The 20659-nt window shown below is 41.0% G+C and overlaps 1 protein-coding gene across 1 annotated transcript; it reads left to right on the top strand.

Moving 5' to 3' along the window:
- Positions 1-353: 353 nt before the first annotated feature.
- Positions 354-20597, top strand: LOC115118579 (choline transporter-like protein 4). Its single transcript, XM_065027170.1, has 22 exons — positions 354-567; positions 2028-2076; positions 2447-2520; positions 2804-2882; positions 7905-8004; positions 8338-8469; positions 8750-8810; positions 9024-9138; positions 9333-9416; positions 10887-10999; positions 11362-11484; positions 11818-11917; positions 12007-12099; positions 14021-14126; positions 14289-14548; positions 15214-15308; positions 15679-15782; positions 15934-16007; positions 16158-16228; positions 16643-16737; positions 17712-17796; positions 20423-20597. The coding sequence occupies exons 1-22, from the start codon at positions 354-356 to the stop codon at positions 20533-20535; spliced, it is 2340 nt and encodes a 779-aa protein (XP_064883242.1). The 3' UTR covers positions 20536-20597.
- Positions 20598-20659: the final 62 nt, after the last annotated feature.

Below are 20659 nucleotides of genomic sequence, written 5' to 3'. Positions count from 1 at the left end.
TTTTGCTCTTCCCCTTTCCATTCAGTTCTATTTGAAATCTTATGTTTTATAACCTAGCCTACAAACACAAGACTGTATGAGGCGAAAAAAATTAACGAATTGAGATAAACCATGCAGAAAATTATGGCATTTCCCACCAAACGGATGTTATATAAATTCCATGACTGTAAAGAATATTCTACTATTCTCCCATATTACATTTATTAGCTTTATTAAAAAAATTCAGCCTGCTCATTGATTGATTTATTGAATTAAATCAGCATAGCAGGAAGAGGCTACATGTTTTGAATGGGGCCACGAGTTCAACTGTTTTCCTAGCGATCATACAGCAACATTCCAAAATGTATGTCATAATGACAGGGTCGCGCTGTTGGCTACGGTTGTACAGGTACCTATATGACGTCACCGTTTATCAACGCGGAAAAGACGTCCAGATGTTCGGATTGAACAAAGCTAAACTGGGCCTTGAACGTAAACCCGTGCGCGGCCATTTCGAGTCAAACGCTCCGTTTCTTCGGCGCAAGGTCATGAAAATGAAAGGAACCAGTAAAAGGGCGGAAGAGAAGGGTGAGTTATTCTAACCATCTCAACAATTTCAGTATAGGCAGTCACTAATCAATATTCAGTGTTGGAAAAAGTACCCAACTGTCATACTTGAGTAAAATACCATAATATATCAAAAGTGAAAGTCACCCAGGAAATTACTATTTAAATTGACTTAAGTATCAAAAGTAAATGTAATTGCTAAAATATACTTAAGTATCAAAAGTAAATATAATTGCTAAAATATACTTAAGTATCAAAAGTAAAAGTATAAAGCATTTAAAAGTCCTTGTATTAAGCGAACCAGATGGCATCATTTTCTAGTTTTTTTTTTTAAATTTAAGGATAGCCAAGGGTACACTCCAACACTCAGACATAATTTACAAACAAAGCATGTGTGTTTAGTGAGTCCGTCAGATCAGAGGCAGTAGGGATGACCAGGGATGTTCTCTGTTTAGTGAGTCCCCCAGATCAGAGGCAGCAGTAGGGATGACCAGGGATGTTCTCTGTTTAGTGAGTCCTCCAGATCAGAGGCAGTAGGGATGACCAGGGATGTTCTCTGTTTAGTGAGTCCCCCAGATCAGAGGCAGTAGGGATGACCAGGGATGTTCTCTGTTTAGTGAGTCCCCCAGATCAGAGGCAGTAGGGATGACCAGGGATGTTCTCTGTTTAGTGAGTCCCCCAGATCAGAGGCAGTAGGGATGACCAGGGATGTTCTCTGTTTAGTGAGTCCCCCAGATCAGAGGCAGTAGGCATGACCAGGGATGTTCTCTGTTTAGTGAGTCCCCCAGATCAGAGGCAGTAGGGATGACCAGGGATGTTCTCTTGATAAGTGCATGAATTGGACCATTTTCTGTGCTACTAATCATTCAAAATGTAAGTACTTTTGGGTGTCAGGGGAAATGTATGGTGTTAAAAGTACATAATTTTCTTTCAGAATGTAGGGAAGTAAAAGTACAAGTTTTCAAAAATAGAAATAGTAACATAAAGTGCAGATACCCCAGAAAACGACGTAATAAGTACTTTCTAGTATTTTTACTTAAGTACTTTACACCCCTGTCAATATTTGAAATTCTTTTGTCAAACCAAAGCCAATGTTGTTGGCCTTCTCGTTTTTGCAGTTACAGTAGACCTACAGCAACAGTGAAAACTGCTGCAAAAGTAAAAGTCCGAAAGAACCCCTAATCTGATCTTTCATTTTAGGCTAATGATCCATTCTTCAGTGGACCCGAAAGAACCCTGTGTGCTTAATCTGTTCTCTTTCATGCCGCTCCCTATGATCCAGGAAAGAACCCTAATCTGTTCTCTTTCATTTTAGGCTATGTCGCTCCCTATGATCCATTCTTCAGTGGACCAGTACGAAAGAACCCTGTGTGCTTAATCTGTTCTCTTTCATTTTAGGCTATGTCGCTCCCTATGATCCATTCTTCAGTGGACCAGTACGAAAGAACCCTGTGTGCTTAATCTGTTCTCTTTCATTTTAGGCTATGCCGCTCCCTATGATCCATTCTTCAGTGGACCAGTACGAAAGAGGTTTGTGCAGACTCATCATTGGTTGTTTGCCTTCATTCAGTCCCGATTTCCATTTGGCCTATTTATGGTTTGCATCCCAAATAGCAACCTATTCCCTACACTAGGGCAGTACCTTTATCCAGGGTCTGTATAGGTTGAAATTTGGGACATATACATACCATTTGTATTTTTTTCTAGCATAGATTTAAAAAATGCACTGCTAAAATCACAGCATATGCAGAAGCACACATACAAAATCATGCTCACATTACATCTTAGATTTGTGTACAACTCTTTTGAATGCGGACATGCTAGCTAGCTGTCATGTGGATTAAGTCCACCTTGTTCAAGCATATGAATCAGCTGATTTCATTTCTTTGTGTCATTTCAGGAGCTGCACAGATCTGATCTGCTGCATACTGTTCTTGGCTGTCATAGCTGGTTACATGGTCATGGGAGTTCTGGGTAGGGAAGTCTTCATCATCGTTTGAAGATGGCATGACTGTCATCATATGATATCTGTTTTATCCCTTGCTCATCTAAAAAGTCAGTATCTGATTGTCAATGTCAACATGACAATGAGAGAGACGATTCCCCTGTATACTGCTCGGCCATCTTTTTAGTGTACAGCACAGTAGGCCTAGCTACATCGACCGAACCACTCTGAAAGTTCACAGGAACTCAAAATGAAACCCCTGTCATGGAAGTGTGTGATATGATTTCCTCTGGTTCTCTCTCCCTCCATCAGCCTGGTTGTTTGGAGACCCTCGCCATGTTCTCTTCCCCAGGAACTCCACCGGAATGTTCTGTGGAGTGGGGATGAATAGGTGAGTAGCCCTATGTTATGTCTACCTAGCTATAGGTCCTATGTTATGTCTACCTAGTTATAGGTCCTATGTTATGTCTATCTAGTTATAGGTCCTATGTTATGTCTATCTAGTTATAGGTCCTATGTTATGTCTACCTAGTTATAGGTCCTATGTTATGTCTACCTAGTTATAGGTCCTATGTTATGTCTATCTAGTTATAGGTCCTATGTTATGTCTATCTAGTTATAGGCCCTATGTTATGTCTACCTAGTTATAGGTCCTATGTTATGTCTATCTAGTTATAGGTCCTATGTTATGTCTATCTAGTTATAGGTCCTATGTTATGTCTACCTAGTTATAGGTCCTATGTTATGTCTATCTAGTTATAGGTCCTATGTTATGTCTATCTAGTTATAGGTCCTATGTTATGTCTACCTAGTTATAGTTCCTATGTTATGTCTATCTAGTTATATCTATGTTAGTTATAGGTCCTATGTTATGTCTACCTAGTTATAGGTCCTAGTTATAGGTCCTATGTTATGTCTATCTAGTTATAGGTCCTATGTTATGTCTATCTAGTTATAGGTCCTATGTTATGTCTATCTAGTTATAGGTCCTATGTTATGTCTATCTAGTTATAGGTCCTATGTTATGTCTATCTAGTTATAGGTCCTATGTTATGTCTATCTAGTTATAGGTCCTATGTTATGTCTATCTAGCTATAGGTCCTATGTTATGTCTATCTAGTTATAGGTCCTATGTTATGTCTATCTAGCTATAGGTCCTATGTTATGTCTATCTAGCTATAGGTCCTATGTTATGTCTATCTAGCTATAGGTCCTATGTTACTGTATGTCTACCTAGTTATAGGTCCTATGTTATGTCTATCTAGCTATAGGTCCTATGTTACTGTATGTCTACCTAGTTATAGGTCCTATGTTACTGTATGTCTATCTAGCTATAGGTCCTATGTTATGTCTATCTAGCTATAGGTCCTATGTTATGTCTATCTAGCTATAGGTCCTATGTTACTGTATGTCTACCTAGTTATAGGTCCTATGTTACTGTATGTCTATCTAGTTATAGGTCCTATGTTATGTCTATCTAGCTATAGGTCCTATGTTACTGTATGTCTACCTAGTTATAGGTCCTATGTTATGTCTATCTAGCTATAGGTCCTATGTTACTGTATGTCTATCTAGTTATAGGTCCTATGTTATGTCTATCTAGCTATAGGTCCTATGTTACTGTATGTCTACCTAGTTATAGGTCCTATGTTATGTCTATCTAGCTATAGGTCCTATGTTACTGTATGTCTACCTAGTTATAGGTCCTATGTTATGTCTATCTAGCTATAGGTCATATGTTACTGTATGTCTACCTAGTTATAGGTCCTATGTTATGTCTATCTAGTTATAGGTCCTATGTTATGTCTACCTAGTTATAGGTCCTATGTTATGTCTATCTAGCTATAGGTCCTATGTTACTGTATGTCTACCTAGTTATAGGTCCTATGTTATGTCTATCTAGCTATAGGTCATATGTTACTGTATGTCTACCTAGTTATAGGTCCTATGTTATGTCTATCTAGTTATAGGTCCTATGTTATGTCTACCTAGTTATAGGTCCTATGTTATGTCTACCTAGTTATAGGTCCTATGTTATGTCTACCTAGTTATAGTTCCTATGTTATGTCTACCTAGTTATAGGTCATATGTTATGTCTACCTAGTTATAGGTCCTATGTTATGTCTACCTAGTTATAGGTCCTATGTTACTGTATGTCTACCTAGTTATAGGTCCTATGTTAATGTATGTCTACCTAGTTATAGGTCCTATGTTACTGTATGTCTACCTAGTTATCGGTCCTATGTTACTGTATGTCTACCTAGTTATAGGTCCTATGTTATGTCTACCTAGTTATAGGTCATATGTTATGTCTACCTAGTTATAGGTCCTATGTTATGTCTACCTAGTTATAGGTCCTATGTTACTGTATGTCTACCTAGTTATAGGTCCTATGTTACTGTATGTCTACCTAGTTATAGGTCCTATGTTACTGTATGTCTACCTAGTTATAGGTCCTATGTTATGTCTACCTAGTTATAGGTCCTATGTTATGTCTACCTAGTTATAGGTCCTATGTTACTGTATGTCTACCTAGTTATAGGTCCTATGTTACTGTATGTCTACCTAGTTATAGGTCCTATGTTACTGTATGTCTACCTAGTTATAGGTCCTATGTTATGTCTACCTAGTTATAGGTCCTATGTTATGTCTACCTAGTTATAGGTCCTATGTTATGTCTATCTAGTTATAGTTCCTATGTTATGTCTACCTAGTTATAGGTCCTATGTTATGTCTACCTAGTTATAGGTCCTATGTTATGTCTATCTAGTTATAGGTCCTATGTTATGTCTATCTAGTTATAGGTCCTATGTTATGTCTATCTAGTTATAGGTCCTATGTTACTGTATGTCTACCTAGTTATAGGTCCTATGTTACTGTATGTCTACTTAGTTATAGTTCCTATGTTATGTCTACCTAGTTATAGGTCCTATGTTATGTCTACCTAGTTATAGGTCCTATGTTATGTCTACCTAGTTATAGGTCTTATGTTATGTCTACCTAGTTATAGGTCCTATGTTACTGTATGTCTACTTAGTTATAGTTCCTATGTTATGTCTACCTAGTTATAGGTCCTATGTTATGTCTACCTAGTTATAGGTCCTATGTTATGTCTACCTAGTTATAGGTCCTATGTTACTGTATGTCTACCTAGTTATAGGTCCTATGTTACTGTATGTCTACCTAGTTATAGGTCCTATGTTACTGTATGTCTACCTAGTTATAGGTCCTATGTTACTGTCTACCTAGTTATGTCTATGTTAGTTATAGTTCCTATGTTATGTCTACCTAGTTATAGGTCCTATGTTATGTCTACCTAGTTATAGGTCCTATGTTATGTCTACCTAGTTATAGGTCCTATGTTATGTCTACCTAGTTATAGGTCCTATGTTACTGTATGTCTACTTAGTTATAGTTCCTATGTTATGTCTACCTAGTTATAGGTCCTATGTTATGTCTACCTAGTTATAGGTCCTATGTTATGTCTACCTAGTTATAGGTCCTATGTTACTGTATGTCTACCTAGTTATAGGTCCTATGTTACTGTATGTCTACCTAGTTATAGGTCCTATGTTACTGTATGTCTACCTAGTTATAGGTCCTATGTTACTGTATGTCTACCTAGTTATAGTTCCTATGTTATGTCTACCTAGTTATAGGTCCTATGTTATGTCTACCTAGTTATAGGTCCTATGTTACTGTATGTCTACCTAGTTATAGGTCCTATGTTATGTCTACCTAGCTATAGGTCCTATGTTACTGTATGTCTACCTAGTTATAGGTCCTATGTTACTGTATGTCTACCTAGTTATAGGTCCTATATTACTGTATGTCTACCTAGTTATAGGTCCTATGTTATGTCTACCTAGTTATAGGTCCTATGTTACTGTATGTCTACCTAGTTATAGGTCCTATGTTACTGTATGTCTACCTAGTTATAGGTCCTATGTTATGTCTATCTAGCTATAGGTCCTATGTTACTGTATGTCTACCTAGTTATAGGTCCTATGTTATGTCTATCTAGTTATAGGTCCTATGTTATGTCTATCTAGTTATAGGTCCTATGTTATGTCTATCTAGTTATAGGTCCTATGTTACTGTATGTCTACCTAGTTATAGGTCCTATGTTATGTCTACCTAGTTATAGGTCCTATGTTATGTCTATCTAGTTATAGGTCCTATGTTATGTCTATCTAGTTATAGGTCCTATGTTATGTCTATCTAGTTATAGGTCCTATGTTATGTCTATCTAGTTATAGGTCCTATATTACTGTATGTCTACCTAGTTATAGGTCCTATGTTATGTCTACCTAGTTATAGGTCCTATGTTATGTCTACCTAGTTATAGGTCCTATATTACTGTATGTCTACCTAGTTATAGGTCCTATGTTACTGTATGTCTACCTAGCTATAGGTCCTATGTTACTGTATGTCTACCTAGTTATAGGTCCTATGTTACTGTATGTCTACCTAGTTATAGTTCCTATGTTATGTCTACCTAGTTATAGGTCCTATGTTATGTCTACCTAGTTATAGGTCCTATGTTACTGTATGTCTACCTAGTTATAGGTCCTATATTACTGTATGTCTACCTAGTTATAGGTCCTATGTTATGTCTACCTAGTTATAGGTCCTATGTTATGTCTACCTAGTTATAGGTCCTATATTACTGTATGTCTACCTAGTTATAGGTCCCATGTTACTGTATGTCTACCTAGCTATAGGTCCTATGTTACTGTATGTCTACCTAGTTATAGGTCCTATGTTACTGTATGTCTACCTAGTTATAGGTCCTATGTTACTGTATGTCTACCTAGTTATAGGTCCTATGTTACTGTATGTCTACCTAGTTATAGGTCCTATGTTACTGTATGTCTACCTAGTTATCGGTCCTATGTTATGTCTACCTAGTTATAGGTCCTATGTTATGTCTACCTAGTTATAGGTCATATGTTATGTCTACCTAGTTATAGGTCCTATGTTATGTCTACCTAGTTATAGGTCCTATGTTACTGTATGTCTACCTAGTTATAGTTCCTATGCTACTGTATGTCTACCTAGTTATAGGTCCTATGTTACTGTATGTCTACCTAGTTATAGGTCCTATGTTACTGTATGTCTACCTAGTTATAGGTCCTATGTTATGTCTACCTAGTTATAGGTCCTATATTACTGTATGTCTACCTAGTTATAGGTCCTATGTTACTGTATGTGTACCTAGTTACAGGCCAAGCATCAGAAAACATGGATGAGTCCTAAACAGACCTATAAGGTGGTGCACTCTAAAGGGATATAGGATGCCTGTCAGGATGCTGGAACAGTGGCCTGGATGTGCAGTATGCTAACTCACCGAGTGTCTGAAAGAGATCAAGTTGAGACAACTCAGTCTTTGTTTTTAACTCTGTTTTGTCAGAGACCAGCCCAGGATGATCTATGTGGACATACTGAAGTGTGCCACGACCACCAAGGTGATGGCAGCAGCGCTCGGAGGCACACAGTGTCCCACCACACAGGTCAGACTCAAACTGTATCTGTACGATGACATCCTACCTGTCCCCGTCCGTTTGACCAGAGTCACGTAGGACATATGACGTAACAGATAGGACATAATGCATAGGGTACAACATGTAGCTTAGGACACATACCACTTCATGTAATAGTCAACAGTATGAGGCCACATCATTTGGGGAATAGGGTTTCATTTGAGATTTGACTCACTCTCTCTCTTGATGGTTTCACTCACACTTTCGTTACCTGTGATACGTCAAATGTGAGACTGCGGGAAATCAAGGTTTGCCGTACACTAATGTCTGGTCCCTCCCATCTCTCTGTCCCTTCCTCTGCAGGTGTGTGTCCCTAAGTGTCCGTCTCACTTCTGGATGCTGTCTGCTGCTGCCTATGACCCCGACGCCAATCCCAAAGACTTCTTCCATCAGCAGTACTGTGACCACAGCCTCAACCTGACTACCACCACCTGGGTACAGGGCATTTTACACTGTTATCAATGTGCTTATAGAGACTAGAACTGGGTGTGTGGGACCATTAGTCCCAAGCAATCTGTCAAGCATAGCTACATTACAGTGTAGCTTATGTCTGTGTTTCATTCTGAGTTAAAGGGTTTGGTTGATTGGAAAACATTTTAATTTGAGGCATTGATTAGAAACAGATGTAGTTTCTACATGATTGTGTCTGTTATACAGTTCTTCTGTATATTGGCCATCCTTCTAGTCATGTTTGGTCCTGTACTCTCTCCTTCAGACTGTCCAAGAGATCCTTGATGCAGAACTTTGTCCGTCCTTCCTTGTTCCAAGTAAATCAGGTGAAGTAGTTTAACATGGCATCCATCCTCACATCTACTGACAGGACTGTTAATGTGTACATCAAATAATAGTTCAATAAAGGTTCAATAAAAAGGATGTCTACATAATCATGGTACAGAGGATGAAGTGAAACAGCAGGAAACTGAGGTGAATCCACTCTGAACCTTTTCCTCACTCTACTCGTCCGTATGTTGCCGTTTGAATCACTACAGCTCTGGGGAGGTGTTTGCCCAGTCTACATGCTCTCAAAAGTGCTCCTTCCAACTTCACTCTGCCCGGAATGGCCTCCGTCAACGAGACAGTCAACAGCATCAGAAGCGCCATGGGGTTATCATTCATCCAATGAACTAATATTCTCCTGTGGATACTATATGCCTGTGTCCCAAATGGCACTCTTTTCCTTTTGTAGTGCACTATTTTTGACCAGGACCCATAGGGAATAAGGTGCCATTTGGGACACAGATATGTGTAGCTAAACAGATCATCACTGTCCCCTAACCTATATCTTTCCATTATTGCAGCTCACTGATATCAGGCTTCAACAGAAAGGCCGTAGGAGTGAGGGTCTTTGAGGACTTTGCCTCCTCTTGGTACTGGATCTTACTGTAAGTCTGAGCTTCCAACTATCTCACAGTGGGTACATAGTACTACATAGAGCCATAGTACTACATAGAGCCATGGTACTGCATAGAGCCATAGTACTACATAGAGCCATAGTACTACATAGAGCCATGGCACTACATAGAGCCATGGTACTACATAGAGCCATGGTACTACATAGAGCTATAGTACTACATAGAGCCATGGCACTACATAGAGCCATGATGCTACATAGAACCATGGTACTACATAGAGCCATAGTACTACATAGAGCCATAATATTACATAGAGCCATGGCACTACATAGAGCCATGGTACTACATAGAGCCAGGGTACTACATAGAGCCATAGTACTACATAGAGCCATGGTACTACATAGAGCCATAGTACTACATAGAGCCATAATATTACATAGAGCCATGGCACTACATAGAGCCATGGTACTACATAGAGCCATGGTACTACATAGAGCCATAGTACTACATAGAGCCATGGCACTACATAGAGCCATGGTACTACATAGAGCCATGGTACTACATAGAGCTATAGTACTACATAGAGCCATGGCACTACATAGAGCCATGATGCTACATAGAACCATGGTACTACATAGCCATGGTACTACATAGAGCCATAATATTACATAGAGCCCATAGAGCCATGGTACTACATTACTACATAGAGCCATGGTACTACATAGAGCCATAGTACTACATAGAGCCATAGTACTACATAGAGCCATGGTACTACATAGAGCCATGGTACTACATAGAGCCATGGTTACATGGAACTCTATTCCACATCAAGGAACTCACGCAAGCAGTAAAATCTGATTTTAAAAAACAGAGTGACTTACAGGAGCAATTAGGGTTACGTGTCATGCTCAAGGGAACAGCGGCAGATTTCCCCCTAGTCGGCTCTTAACCGCTAGGCTACCAGCCGCGCCAACCGTCAACAGCCAACCGGTACTAACGCTAGTAAACCAACCAACAGTAAATCTTGTCAGTCTACCAGCACCCACTAGTCCACTGGTGTTTTACACGGTATATACCATGCCTGAGCTGTCTCTGTTCCAATATCCACACTATCCTACCACTTAGTATGAAGCAATGTGTTCACCATGTATTAGAAGTGGTATGTCAGTATAGACATTGGATGTCTAGTTGTTTGCCTGAGCTGTCTCTGTTCCAATATCCACACTATCCTACCACTTAGTATGAAGCAATGTGTTCACCATGTATGTTCCAATATCCACACTATCCTACCACTTAGTATGAAGCAATGTGTTCACCATGTATTAGAAGTGGTATGTCAGTATAGACATTGGATGTCTAGTTGTTTGCAGTGGTCTGGTGGTTGCTCTGGACAGTTGCTTGTCAACCAACCAACACTAATGCCAGTCAGTCAGAGTGTTTAGCATGCCCATACCATGCGTCAGCTGCTCTCCAACAGTTTGCTGCGTGCTGTGTTTGCAGTGGTCTGACGCTGGCTCTGCTAGTCAGTGTGGTGTTCCTGTTGCTGCTGAGGTACCTGGCCATTGTCCTGGTCTGGATTCTCATGGTGGGTCTTCTGGTGGTGGGAGGCTACGGTAAGTCTGGCTCATACAGCCCTGCAGCCTGGCCTGGACTAGATTATGTGGATCATATGTAGGGATAAAGTGGTGGTGGTGTCTGTGTGTCTGTGTGTTGTGTCTGTCTGTCTGTCTGTCTGTCTGTCTGTCTGTCTGTCTGTCTGTCTGTCTGTCTGTCTGACTGACTGACTGACTGACTGACTGACTGACTGACTGCAGACAAGAAAGACAAGGGTCAACATGCTTTGCTTACTATTTTGACTTTCCAATGTTTTGTATCTAGCAATCACTATTTTATACTCACATACTGGCCTTATCTGGTTTTCTGTTAAATCTAGAATTATGACAGAATTTGCATAATGGGTTCTTCTCCTCCCCAGGAATATGGCACTGCTACTCAGAATACTACCATTTCAGCACTTCTAAACTGAAGTTCGGTGATCTAAGCTTCAATACAAATATCTCAGTCTACCTTCAAGTCAAAGAGACCTGGCTTGCTTTCTGTGAGTTTGATCATTATGTACTGTCTATGGGTTATATTGGGCCTATATCAGTGGTGGCTGCTGAGGGGAGGACAGCTCATAATAGTATCTGGAACGAAGCGAAAACATGTGTTTGATGTATTTGATACCAAATACCACTCATTCTGCTCCATCCATTACCACAAGCCCATCCTCCCAAATTAAGGTGCCACCAGCCTCCTGTGTCCAAAGATTGGCATATGTTTCTATTTAATTTAACCTTTTTTATCCAGAATGTCCCATTGAGGTCAGAGGACCTCTTTTACAAGGGAAACCTGGCCAGCTCAATAAAAAACACTTTCTTTCTTTCCTCAGTGATCATCCTGTGCGTGTGGGAGTCCATTTTGATTCTGGTGCTTAGTTGTCTCAGGAGGAGACTCTCTGTTGCTGTTGCTCTCATGGAGGAGTCCAGCAGGTCGGACATAGCCTCAGATTGTATTTATTGTATTTATGAGTGTTTTATCCTGTATGAAATGATGTGTAATGTGTGTGTTCTGTCGGCAGGGTGGTGGGTTACCTGATGTCCACCCTGCTCTACCCTCTGTTTACCTTTGTTCTGCTGGTGGTGTGTGTGGCCTACTGGGGAATGACCTCCCTGTATCCTTTGGCCCATCATACATGGGGTTTCCATTTCCAATGCTTTATAATGCATAAGCTAACTGGTTATTTTCACTGCTTATTTTGTCATGTGTGTTTTAGCCAGGGGTTGGAACAGAACAGAAAACGAGAAAAGAACAACATTTTTAGAGGAACAGAGAGAGAATCGGGAACGAAAGTGATCTATACTGTTCTGGAAGAGAACCGTTATTTTAAAAGTATGGGAACCGGTTAATAACGTTCTTTCAGGTTCCAGGCATTTTTTTACAGTCCCACAAAAAAACGCAACAAAGCGTATTCCAGTGTCTGCCTGCCAACTGAAAATCTTTACCAGTGTGTGTAGGCTCCCTCCCCCTTCCCCTCCGAAGTATAGTCTACTGTAGCCCCTCCCCCTCTGAAGTATAGTCTACTGTAGCCCCCCCCCACGGAGTACAGTCTACTGTAACCCCCCCATCCGGAGTATAGTCTACTGTAGCCCCTCCCCTCCAAAGTATAGTCTACTGTAGCCCCTCCCCTCTGAAGTATAGTCTACTGTAGCCCCCCCCACGGAGTACAGTCTACTGTAACCCCCCATCCGGAGTATAGTCTACTGTAGCCCCTCCCCTCCAAAGTATAGTCTACTGTAGCCTCTCCCCTCTGAAGTATAGTCTACTGTAACCCCCCATCCGGGGTATAGTCTACTGTAGCCCCTCCCCCTCCAAAGTATAGTCTACTGTAACCTCTCCCCATCCGGAGTATAGTCTACTGTAGCCCCTCCCCCTCCAAAATATAGTCTACTGTAACCCCCATCCGGAGTATAGTCTACTGTAGCCCCTCCCCTCCGAAATATAGTCTACTGTAACCCCTCCCCATCCGGAGCATAGTCTACTGTAGCCCCTCCCCCGAAGTATAGTCTAATGTAACCCCTCCCCATCCGGAGTATAGTCTACTGTAGCCCCTCCCCTCCGAAATATAGTCTACTGTAGCCCCTCCCACCAAAAGTATAGTCGAATGTAACCCCTCCCCACCCGGAGTATAGTCTGCTGTAACCCCTCCCCCTCCGAAGTATAGTCTACTGTAACCCCTCTCCATCCGGAGTATAGTCTACTGTAGCCCCCCCTCCGAAGTATAGTCTACCGTAGCCCCTCCCCCTCCGAAGTATAGTCTGCTGTAGCCCCTCCCCTTTGGGGTATAGTCTATTGTAGCCCCGCCCCTTCAAAGTATAGTCTACGGTAGCCCCTCCCCTTCAAAGTATAGTCTACTGTAACCCCTCCCCTTCAAAGTATAGTCTACTGTAGCCCCTCCCCTTCAAAGTATAGTCTACTGTAGCCCCTCCCCTTCAAAGTATAGTCTACTGTAGCCCCTCCCCCTTTGAAGTATAGTCTACTGTAGCCCCTCCCCTTCAAAGTATAGTCTACTGTAGCCCCCCCTTTGAAGTATAGCCTACTGTAGCCCCTCCCCTTCAAAGTATAGTCTACTGTTGCCCCCCCCTTTGAAGTATAGTCTACTGTAGCCCCCCCCTTTGAAGTATAGCCTACTGTAGCCCCTCCCCTTCAAAGTATAGTCTACTGTAGCCCCTCCCCTTTGAAGTATAGTCTACTGTAGCCCCTCCCCTTCAAAGTATAGTCTACTGTAGCCCCTCCCCCTTTGAAGTATAGTCTACTGTATAGTTTTCCCACTCCATAGCAAGCTGCTCTATCCACACTGATTCGAGCTGAATGTAAAAAAAAACATTTCAGAGGTTTAAAGAGGAAGAGAAAGGGACGATATAAACAATGACTTCGAACCGATTCAGAACTTTTGTTTCCTGGTCGGAACAGTTGAACGGAAACAAAAAAAGGATGGTTCTGTTCAGAACGAAATAATTGGAAAATCATTTTGTTTCCAACCCCTGGTTTTTGCCTTTAGTTTGGTTGGGTCCTTGACTCGAGGCTCCCCAAAGATACTTGGTCACATCAGGGGCCCCTCTCTACAGAGTGGTGTCTCTTAGCGACCCCTCTGTAGATAAGTGTAGTCTCATCAACGGCTCTGAGACCTGCAAGCCACAGGTAGATGGCTTCGCTTCTATTGGTTTCAATTGACAAATGATTCTGATGTCAGAACCCCATGTTTGCAACCCACCTTGAAATTAGGTAAACTAGGGGAAACACTGCCTCCCACTTGTCTCATATTTCTCTCCTCCTCCCCTGTGCTCTCCTCTCCCTACCCAGACGTTCAACTCCTCGGCCTACCCATACTGCCCGTCGGTGCGCTGCATCTTCTTCAGGTACGATGACACAGGCCTGTTCCAGCAGAACCTGGTTTACCTGCAGGTCTTCAACATCTTTGCCTTCCTGTGGTGTGTGAACTTTGTCATCGCCCTGGGCCAATGTACCCTGGCTGGGACCTTCGCTTCATACTACTGGGCCTTCAGCAAACCTGCAGAAATCTCACCCTTCGCCCTGTCCCAGTGCTTCATACGCACTCTACAGTAAGACATGAGGGACTAAGGGTGGGGACATAGGATTGTGCCTTAAGCCAGACAGCTCTGACACACACACTTATCCCATCGGACATGCTACCAGGGGTCTTTTCACAGTCCCCAAATCCAGAACAAATTCAAGAAAGCGTACAGTATTATATAGAGTCCTTATTGCATGGAACTTCCTTCCATCTCATATTGCTCAAATAAACAGCAAACCTGGTTTCAGAAAACAGATAAAGCAACACCTCACAGCACAACGCCTCTCCCCTATTTGACCTAGATAGTTTGTGTGTATCTACTGATATGTAGGCTACATGTGCCTTTTTTTAATGTATGTAGTTCTGTCCTTGAGCTGTTCTTGTCTGTAGATGTTCTGTATTATGTCATGTTTTGTGTGGATCCCAGGGAGAGTAGCTGCTGCTTTTGCAACAGTTAATGGAGATCCTAATAAAATACCAAAATACCACAAAGCTTACCTACCTTGAATATGAGGGCACTAGTTGTAGTAGATAAGCTAAGCATAATGATGGGTCAGTGTGAAGAGATATTTGATGTCATATCTTTTTAGACTGCGTCTAATGTGGTGTATTTCAGTAGCAGACGTTGGGTTCTGCTCGTGTGTTCATATGGAGTTCATTATGAAATGTGTTTATTTCTTCCATTCCTGGAAGGTACCACGTGGGCTCTCTGGCATTCGGAGCCCTCCTCCTCACCTGCTTCCAGCTAGTCAGGTTGGTGCTGGAGTACCTGAACCATAAGACCAGGGGTAAGGCCACACACGCACACGCACACACACACACACACACACACACACACACGGGCACACGCACACACACACACGCACCCACACACACACACACGGGCACACGCACACACACACGCACACACACACACACACACACACACACACACACACACACACACACACACACACACACACACACACACACACACACACACACACACACACACACACACACACACACACACACACACACACACACACACACACACACAGTATGCACAAATAGACGTGGTTTTATGAGTCATTGACTAAAGGGAGCATCCTATTGATGTGACTGTATGATTCCCCAGTCATTGACTAAAGGGAATCCCATGTTGTGATGTGTCTCCAGGTTCTCAGAGTGCCTGTGGTCGGTTCCTGTTAAACTGTCTCAGATGCTGCTTCTGGTGTCTGGAATACTTCCTGAAGATCCTCAACAGGAACGCTTATATCATGGTCAGTCACATGACTGTCTGGCATTCCTTTTAGCAGCCATTAGCATCCATGCACCTCTTCTAGCTCAGTTGGTCATTTATTCTTGGTGTAGGAACATGCAGTTCATCCTCGTCAGTAATGTCAGTAATGCATCATTCTGAATGACTGATAGATCGCCATCTACGGGGAGAGCTTCTGTGTGTCAGCCAAAAATGCATACAGTCTGTTGATGAGGCACATCGGACGGTAAGACTAGGTTTATTTGATTGGTCGATCTTCTGCTCTCTCTCTTTTATTTGTATTTTTCCTTCACTTCCATTATAGTCAAAGACATAGATATTAGTTGCTTCCGGGTTGTCAAGATTCTTTAATGTGTCATCCTCTCGTTGGCCACAGGGTGGTGCTACTGGACAGAGTGACAGACATGCTCATATTCTTTGGCAAACTACTAGTGGTAGCAATAGTTGGTAAGAGAAGTTTACATGAACTCACATTTGTTTGAACTTCAAGTATGAATAGCAGCCTGAAATCCAATTGGATTTAATTGGCCCAGTGTTGTCTGGGTTTGGCTGGAGTAGGCCGTCATTGTAAATAATAATTTGTTCTTAACTCACTTGCCTAGATAGATAAAGGTTAGCTAATAAACACAAACAGACTGGATTTCAGGCTTAATGAATACTGAGTTTAATATATTGTGTCTGGACTTCTGATATTATAAGAATCTTCATACACATGAAATAGTATAAGGCATAGTACTGTAACTATTGTGTTGGCCATTTTATCTTCAGTGGTTGTGTTTATTATCAGCATCTTGTTTTCCTTCACTAAGGAAGTATGACTAATATAATGATCTAATGGCTGACCTGTCTCTGTTTTATCAGGTGTGTTGGCTTTCTTCTTCTTCTCTGGACAAATCCGCCTGCCTGGCGACACGTTCCAGGCCGAGATGCTCAACTATTACTGGGTTCCCATCCTGGTACGTCCATGCAACAGTGTTGTTACCAAACACTCAACACTCACAGTTCTTCATTCACATTCTATTTTCGATGAACACATTAGACCAGCGTTTCCCAAACTCGGTCCTCTGGACCCCTAGGGGTGCAAGTTTAGTTTTTTACCCAAACAGCACACAGCTGATTCAAATGATTAAAGCTTGATGATTAGTTGATCATTTGAATCAGCTGTGTAATGCTAGGTCAAAAACCAAAAGGTGAACTCCTTGGGGGCCGAGGACCAAGTTAGAGAAACCCTGTATTAGATGTTGTATGCAGGTTTGAAATGGATTTAGAAATGAGATCATGAAAATGGCTGATTTTCATTTAGTTTCTTTTACTGTTGAACTTAGTAGAACCTCCTTTGATATGAGATGATTATTGATCTTTTAGCCCCTTTTCTCCCCAATTTCGTGGTTTCCATTTGGTACTTAGTCTTGTCTCATCGCTGCAACTCCCGTACGGACTCAGGAGAGGGGAAGGTCAAGAGCCGTGCGTCCTTCGAAACACAACCCAAGCAAGCCGCACCAATGTGTCGGAGGAAACACAGTACACCTGGCAACCGTGTCAGCGTGCATTGCGCCCAACACGCCACACGAGTCACTAGTGCACGATGGAACAAGGACATCCCTCCCTGCCAAACCCTCCCCTAGTCCGTACGACACTGGGCCAATTGTGCACCGCCCCATGGGTCTCCCAGTCGCGGCCAGTGGCAACAGATCCTGGACTCAAACCCAGAATCTGTAGTGGCACAGCTAGCAGCACAGCTACTACTGCGATGCAGTGCCTTAGACCACTGCGCCACTCGGGAGGCGGATATGAGACTATTAACGCAGTAGCCTGTGTTGCTAACTGCCGTGTATTTTTAAAGTTACATTTACTGTATGTCTTGTCAGCAGTGTATTGATTGGTGCTGTTAGAACTCATGCAGCTGTGTTGTCGTAATGTTGCTCTGCAGACAGTGATGGCCGGAGCCTACCTCATCGCTCAGGGCTTCTTCAGTGTCTACAGCATGTGTGTTGACACCCTGTTTCTCTGCTTCTGTGAGTACCAACACCATCTAACTCTCCAACAGCACAACACCACCTAACCCTCCAATACCACAACACCACCTAACCCTCCAATACCTACACCACTATAACTCTAACAGGGTAAGGTGGTCTTGTGGTACAGTAGTGTAAGGAAGAGTAAGGCATAATATAGTAAGGTAGAGTAAGGTATAATATAGTAAGGTATAATATAGTAAGGTATAATATAGTAAGGTATAATATAGTAAGGAAGAGTAAGGTATAATATAGTAAGGTATAGTAAGGTATAATATAGTAAGGTATAGTAAGGTAAAATATAGTAAGGTAGAGTAAGGTATAATATAGTAAGGAAGAGTAAGGTATTATATAGTAAGGTATAGTAAGGTATAATATAGTAAGGTACACTATAGTAAGGTATAATATAGTAAGGTGTAATATATTAAGGTGTAATATAGTAAGGTATAATATAGTAAGATACAGTATAGTAAGGTACAGTATAGTAAAGTATAATATAGTATCATGACGTTGCCCTCTTTGGGTATAGCAAGCCCCATCCCCCTCTCCCTGCCTCCCCCTTTCCTCCTTCAAATAGGCTGCTGTGGTCAGAGAGAGGTCGTAAATTCCTGAGGTTCTCCTCATGGTCACACAGTATAAGAGACAGAGTGAATTTTCACAGAGAACAAAGGAATTTCTTCCACCTCACAGAACTTGAGGTCCAAACATATGACATGTTCCGGAGAAGGTATAAAAGATCGGTGAAGAATCCAGCTACGAACTGGTCCGTTTGTTACAACTTGGGGAAGCTCATGGGAGGTGGTGTGGCCACATTACCATGATGCTGTTTATATAATAGCCTCAGATATGAGGTTTACATCTAATTGTTGTATAACATGAATGAGTGAGTATGATACTGTTTGTAAAATTGTGTAATGTGATTTTGGACTGTTTAATGAAGGAAACTCCAATTCCCTTTTGAGTTGAACTAAATCAGAGGACCGCCCCTGAGCCCAGTTAGGGTCAGGCATCCTGGGACAGCCCCTTTTCTGCAATTCCCTATAAAACCCAACTTTGAGAAATTCTCAGGCAGACCATGTTTCTCTCAATCACAGGAGTACAAAGGTTGCAGACCATTGCTGAATCTTTTAACCATACCACATGGTTAAACTCTTAGACTATCGATACCGACAGAATAAGAACAAGTCTTTGATATTAATTACTAGTCTGCTGCTAGGAATTTGGTATCATTGAACGCGAAGAACGGCAACTGCCGAAACATCCATTCTACAACAACATGAATGAATGTCACTCTGAACTATCCACTATAACCACGACAGAGAGAGAGAGACGGACAATTCTACAAAAGAAACAAACTTTTCAACAGCGATCAAGACGACACACTGAGCGTAAATATATATATTGATTGCAATTGTTCCCGAATGAGTGAGCGTTCATGTGTAAAGGATTAGCATTTCAATAGTTATAATTATCACTCTGTAGTGACTTCTCAGCTGCCCCCTCCCCATTTTGTCCACCAAGCCACGATGCCGGTTTAGCCCACTAGGTACAGTATAGTAAGGTATAATATATTAAGGTATTGTAAGGTACAGTATAGTAAGGTATAATATATTAAGGTATGGTAAGGTACAGTATAGTAAGGTATAATATATTAAGGTATGGTAAGGTACAGTATAGTAAGGTATAATATATTACGGTATTGTAAGGTACAGTATAGTAAGGTATAATATATTAAGGTATGGTAAGGTACAGTATAGTGAGGTATAATATATTAAGGTATGGTAAGGTACAGTATAGTAAGGTATAATATATTAAGGTATGGTAAGGTACAGTATAGTAAGGTATAGTAAGGTATAATATATTAAGGTATGGTAAGGTACAGTATAGTAAGGTATAATATATTAAGGTATGGTAAGGTACAGTATAGTAAGGTATAATATATTAAGGTATGGTAAGGTACAGTATAGTAAGGTATAATATATTACAGTACAGTATAGTAAGGTATAATATATTAAGGTATGGTAAGGTACAGTATAGTGAGGTATAATATATTAAGGTATGGTAAGGTATAATATATTAAGTAAGGTACAGTATAGTATAATATATTAGGTAGGTAGGTACAGTATAGTAAGGTATAACAGGTACAGTATAGTAAGGTATAATATATTAAGGTATGGTAAGGTACAGTATAGTAAGGTATAATATATTAAGGTATGGTAAGGTACAGTATAGTAAGGTATAATATATTAAGGTATGGTAAGGTACAGTATAGTAAGGTATAATATATTAAGGTATGGTAAGGTACAGTATAGTAAGGTAAGTATAGTAAGGTATAATATATTATAATATATTAAGGTATAGTAAGGTATAATATATTAAGGTATGGTAAGGTACAGTATAGTAGTAAGTACAGTATAATATATTAAGGTATGGTAAGGTACAGTATAGTAAGGTATAATATATTAAGGTATGGTAAGGTACAGTATAGTAAGGTATAATATATTAAGGTATGGTAAGGTACAGTATAGTAAGGTATAATATATTAAGGTATGGTAAGGTACAGTATAGTAAGGTATAGGAAAGTAGTAGAGTAGTAGAGTGACTCCAGTGTTTCTCCCTCATACAGTGGAAGATCTAGAGAGGAATGATGGAACTATGCAGAAGCCTTATTACATGTCCAGGAACCTGATGAGGATCCTCCGCAAACCCAAACCGTTTGTTACAGCCCTGCCAGAGTAGTAGTAACCTTTAACTCCTGAGTTAACCCCTAACCTTTAGCCCAACCCTCTTCTAATAAAGCTATCAGCATTCTCATTCAGGCTACCTATGGTATATCTATTTAGGGAGTCAGAAATGCATCCTT

This window comes from Oncorhynchus nerka, linkage group LG14, assembly GCF_034236695.1.
Source record: "Oncorhynchus nerka isolate Pitt River linkage group LG14, Oner_Uvic_2.0, whole genome shotgun sequence".
Taxonomy (NCBI): Eukaryota; Metazoa; Chordata; class Actinopteri; order Salmoniformes; family Salmonidae; genus Oncorhynchus; species Oncorhynchus nerka.
Note: the sequence above shows the minus strand (reverse complement) of the source record. Positions and strands in the feature narration are given on the sequence as shown.

Bases quoted from the DNA above. Each gene is read 5' to 3' on its own strand.
- LOC115118579 (XM_065027170.1), top strand. From the start codon at position 354: ATGACAGGGTCGCGCTGTTGGCTACGGTTGTACAGGTACCTATATGAC. The intron at 15,783-15,933 runs GTCAGTCACATG...AATGACTGATAG, and splicing joins ACAGGAACGCTTATATCATG to ATCGCCATCTACGGGGAGAG. The intron at 17,797-20,422 runs GTGAGTACCAAC...TCCCTCATACAG, and splicing joins CACCCTGTTTCTCTGCTTCT to TGGAAGATCTAGAGAGGAAT.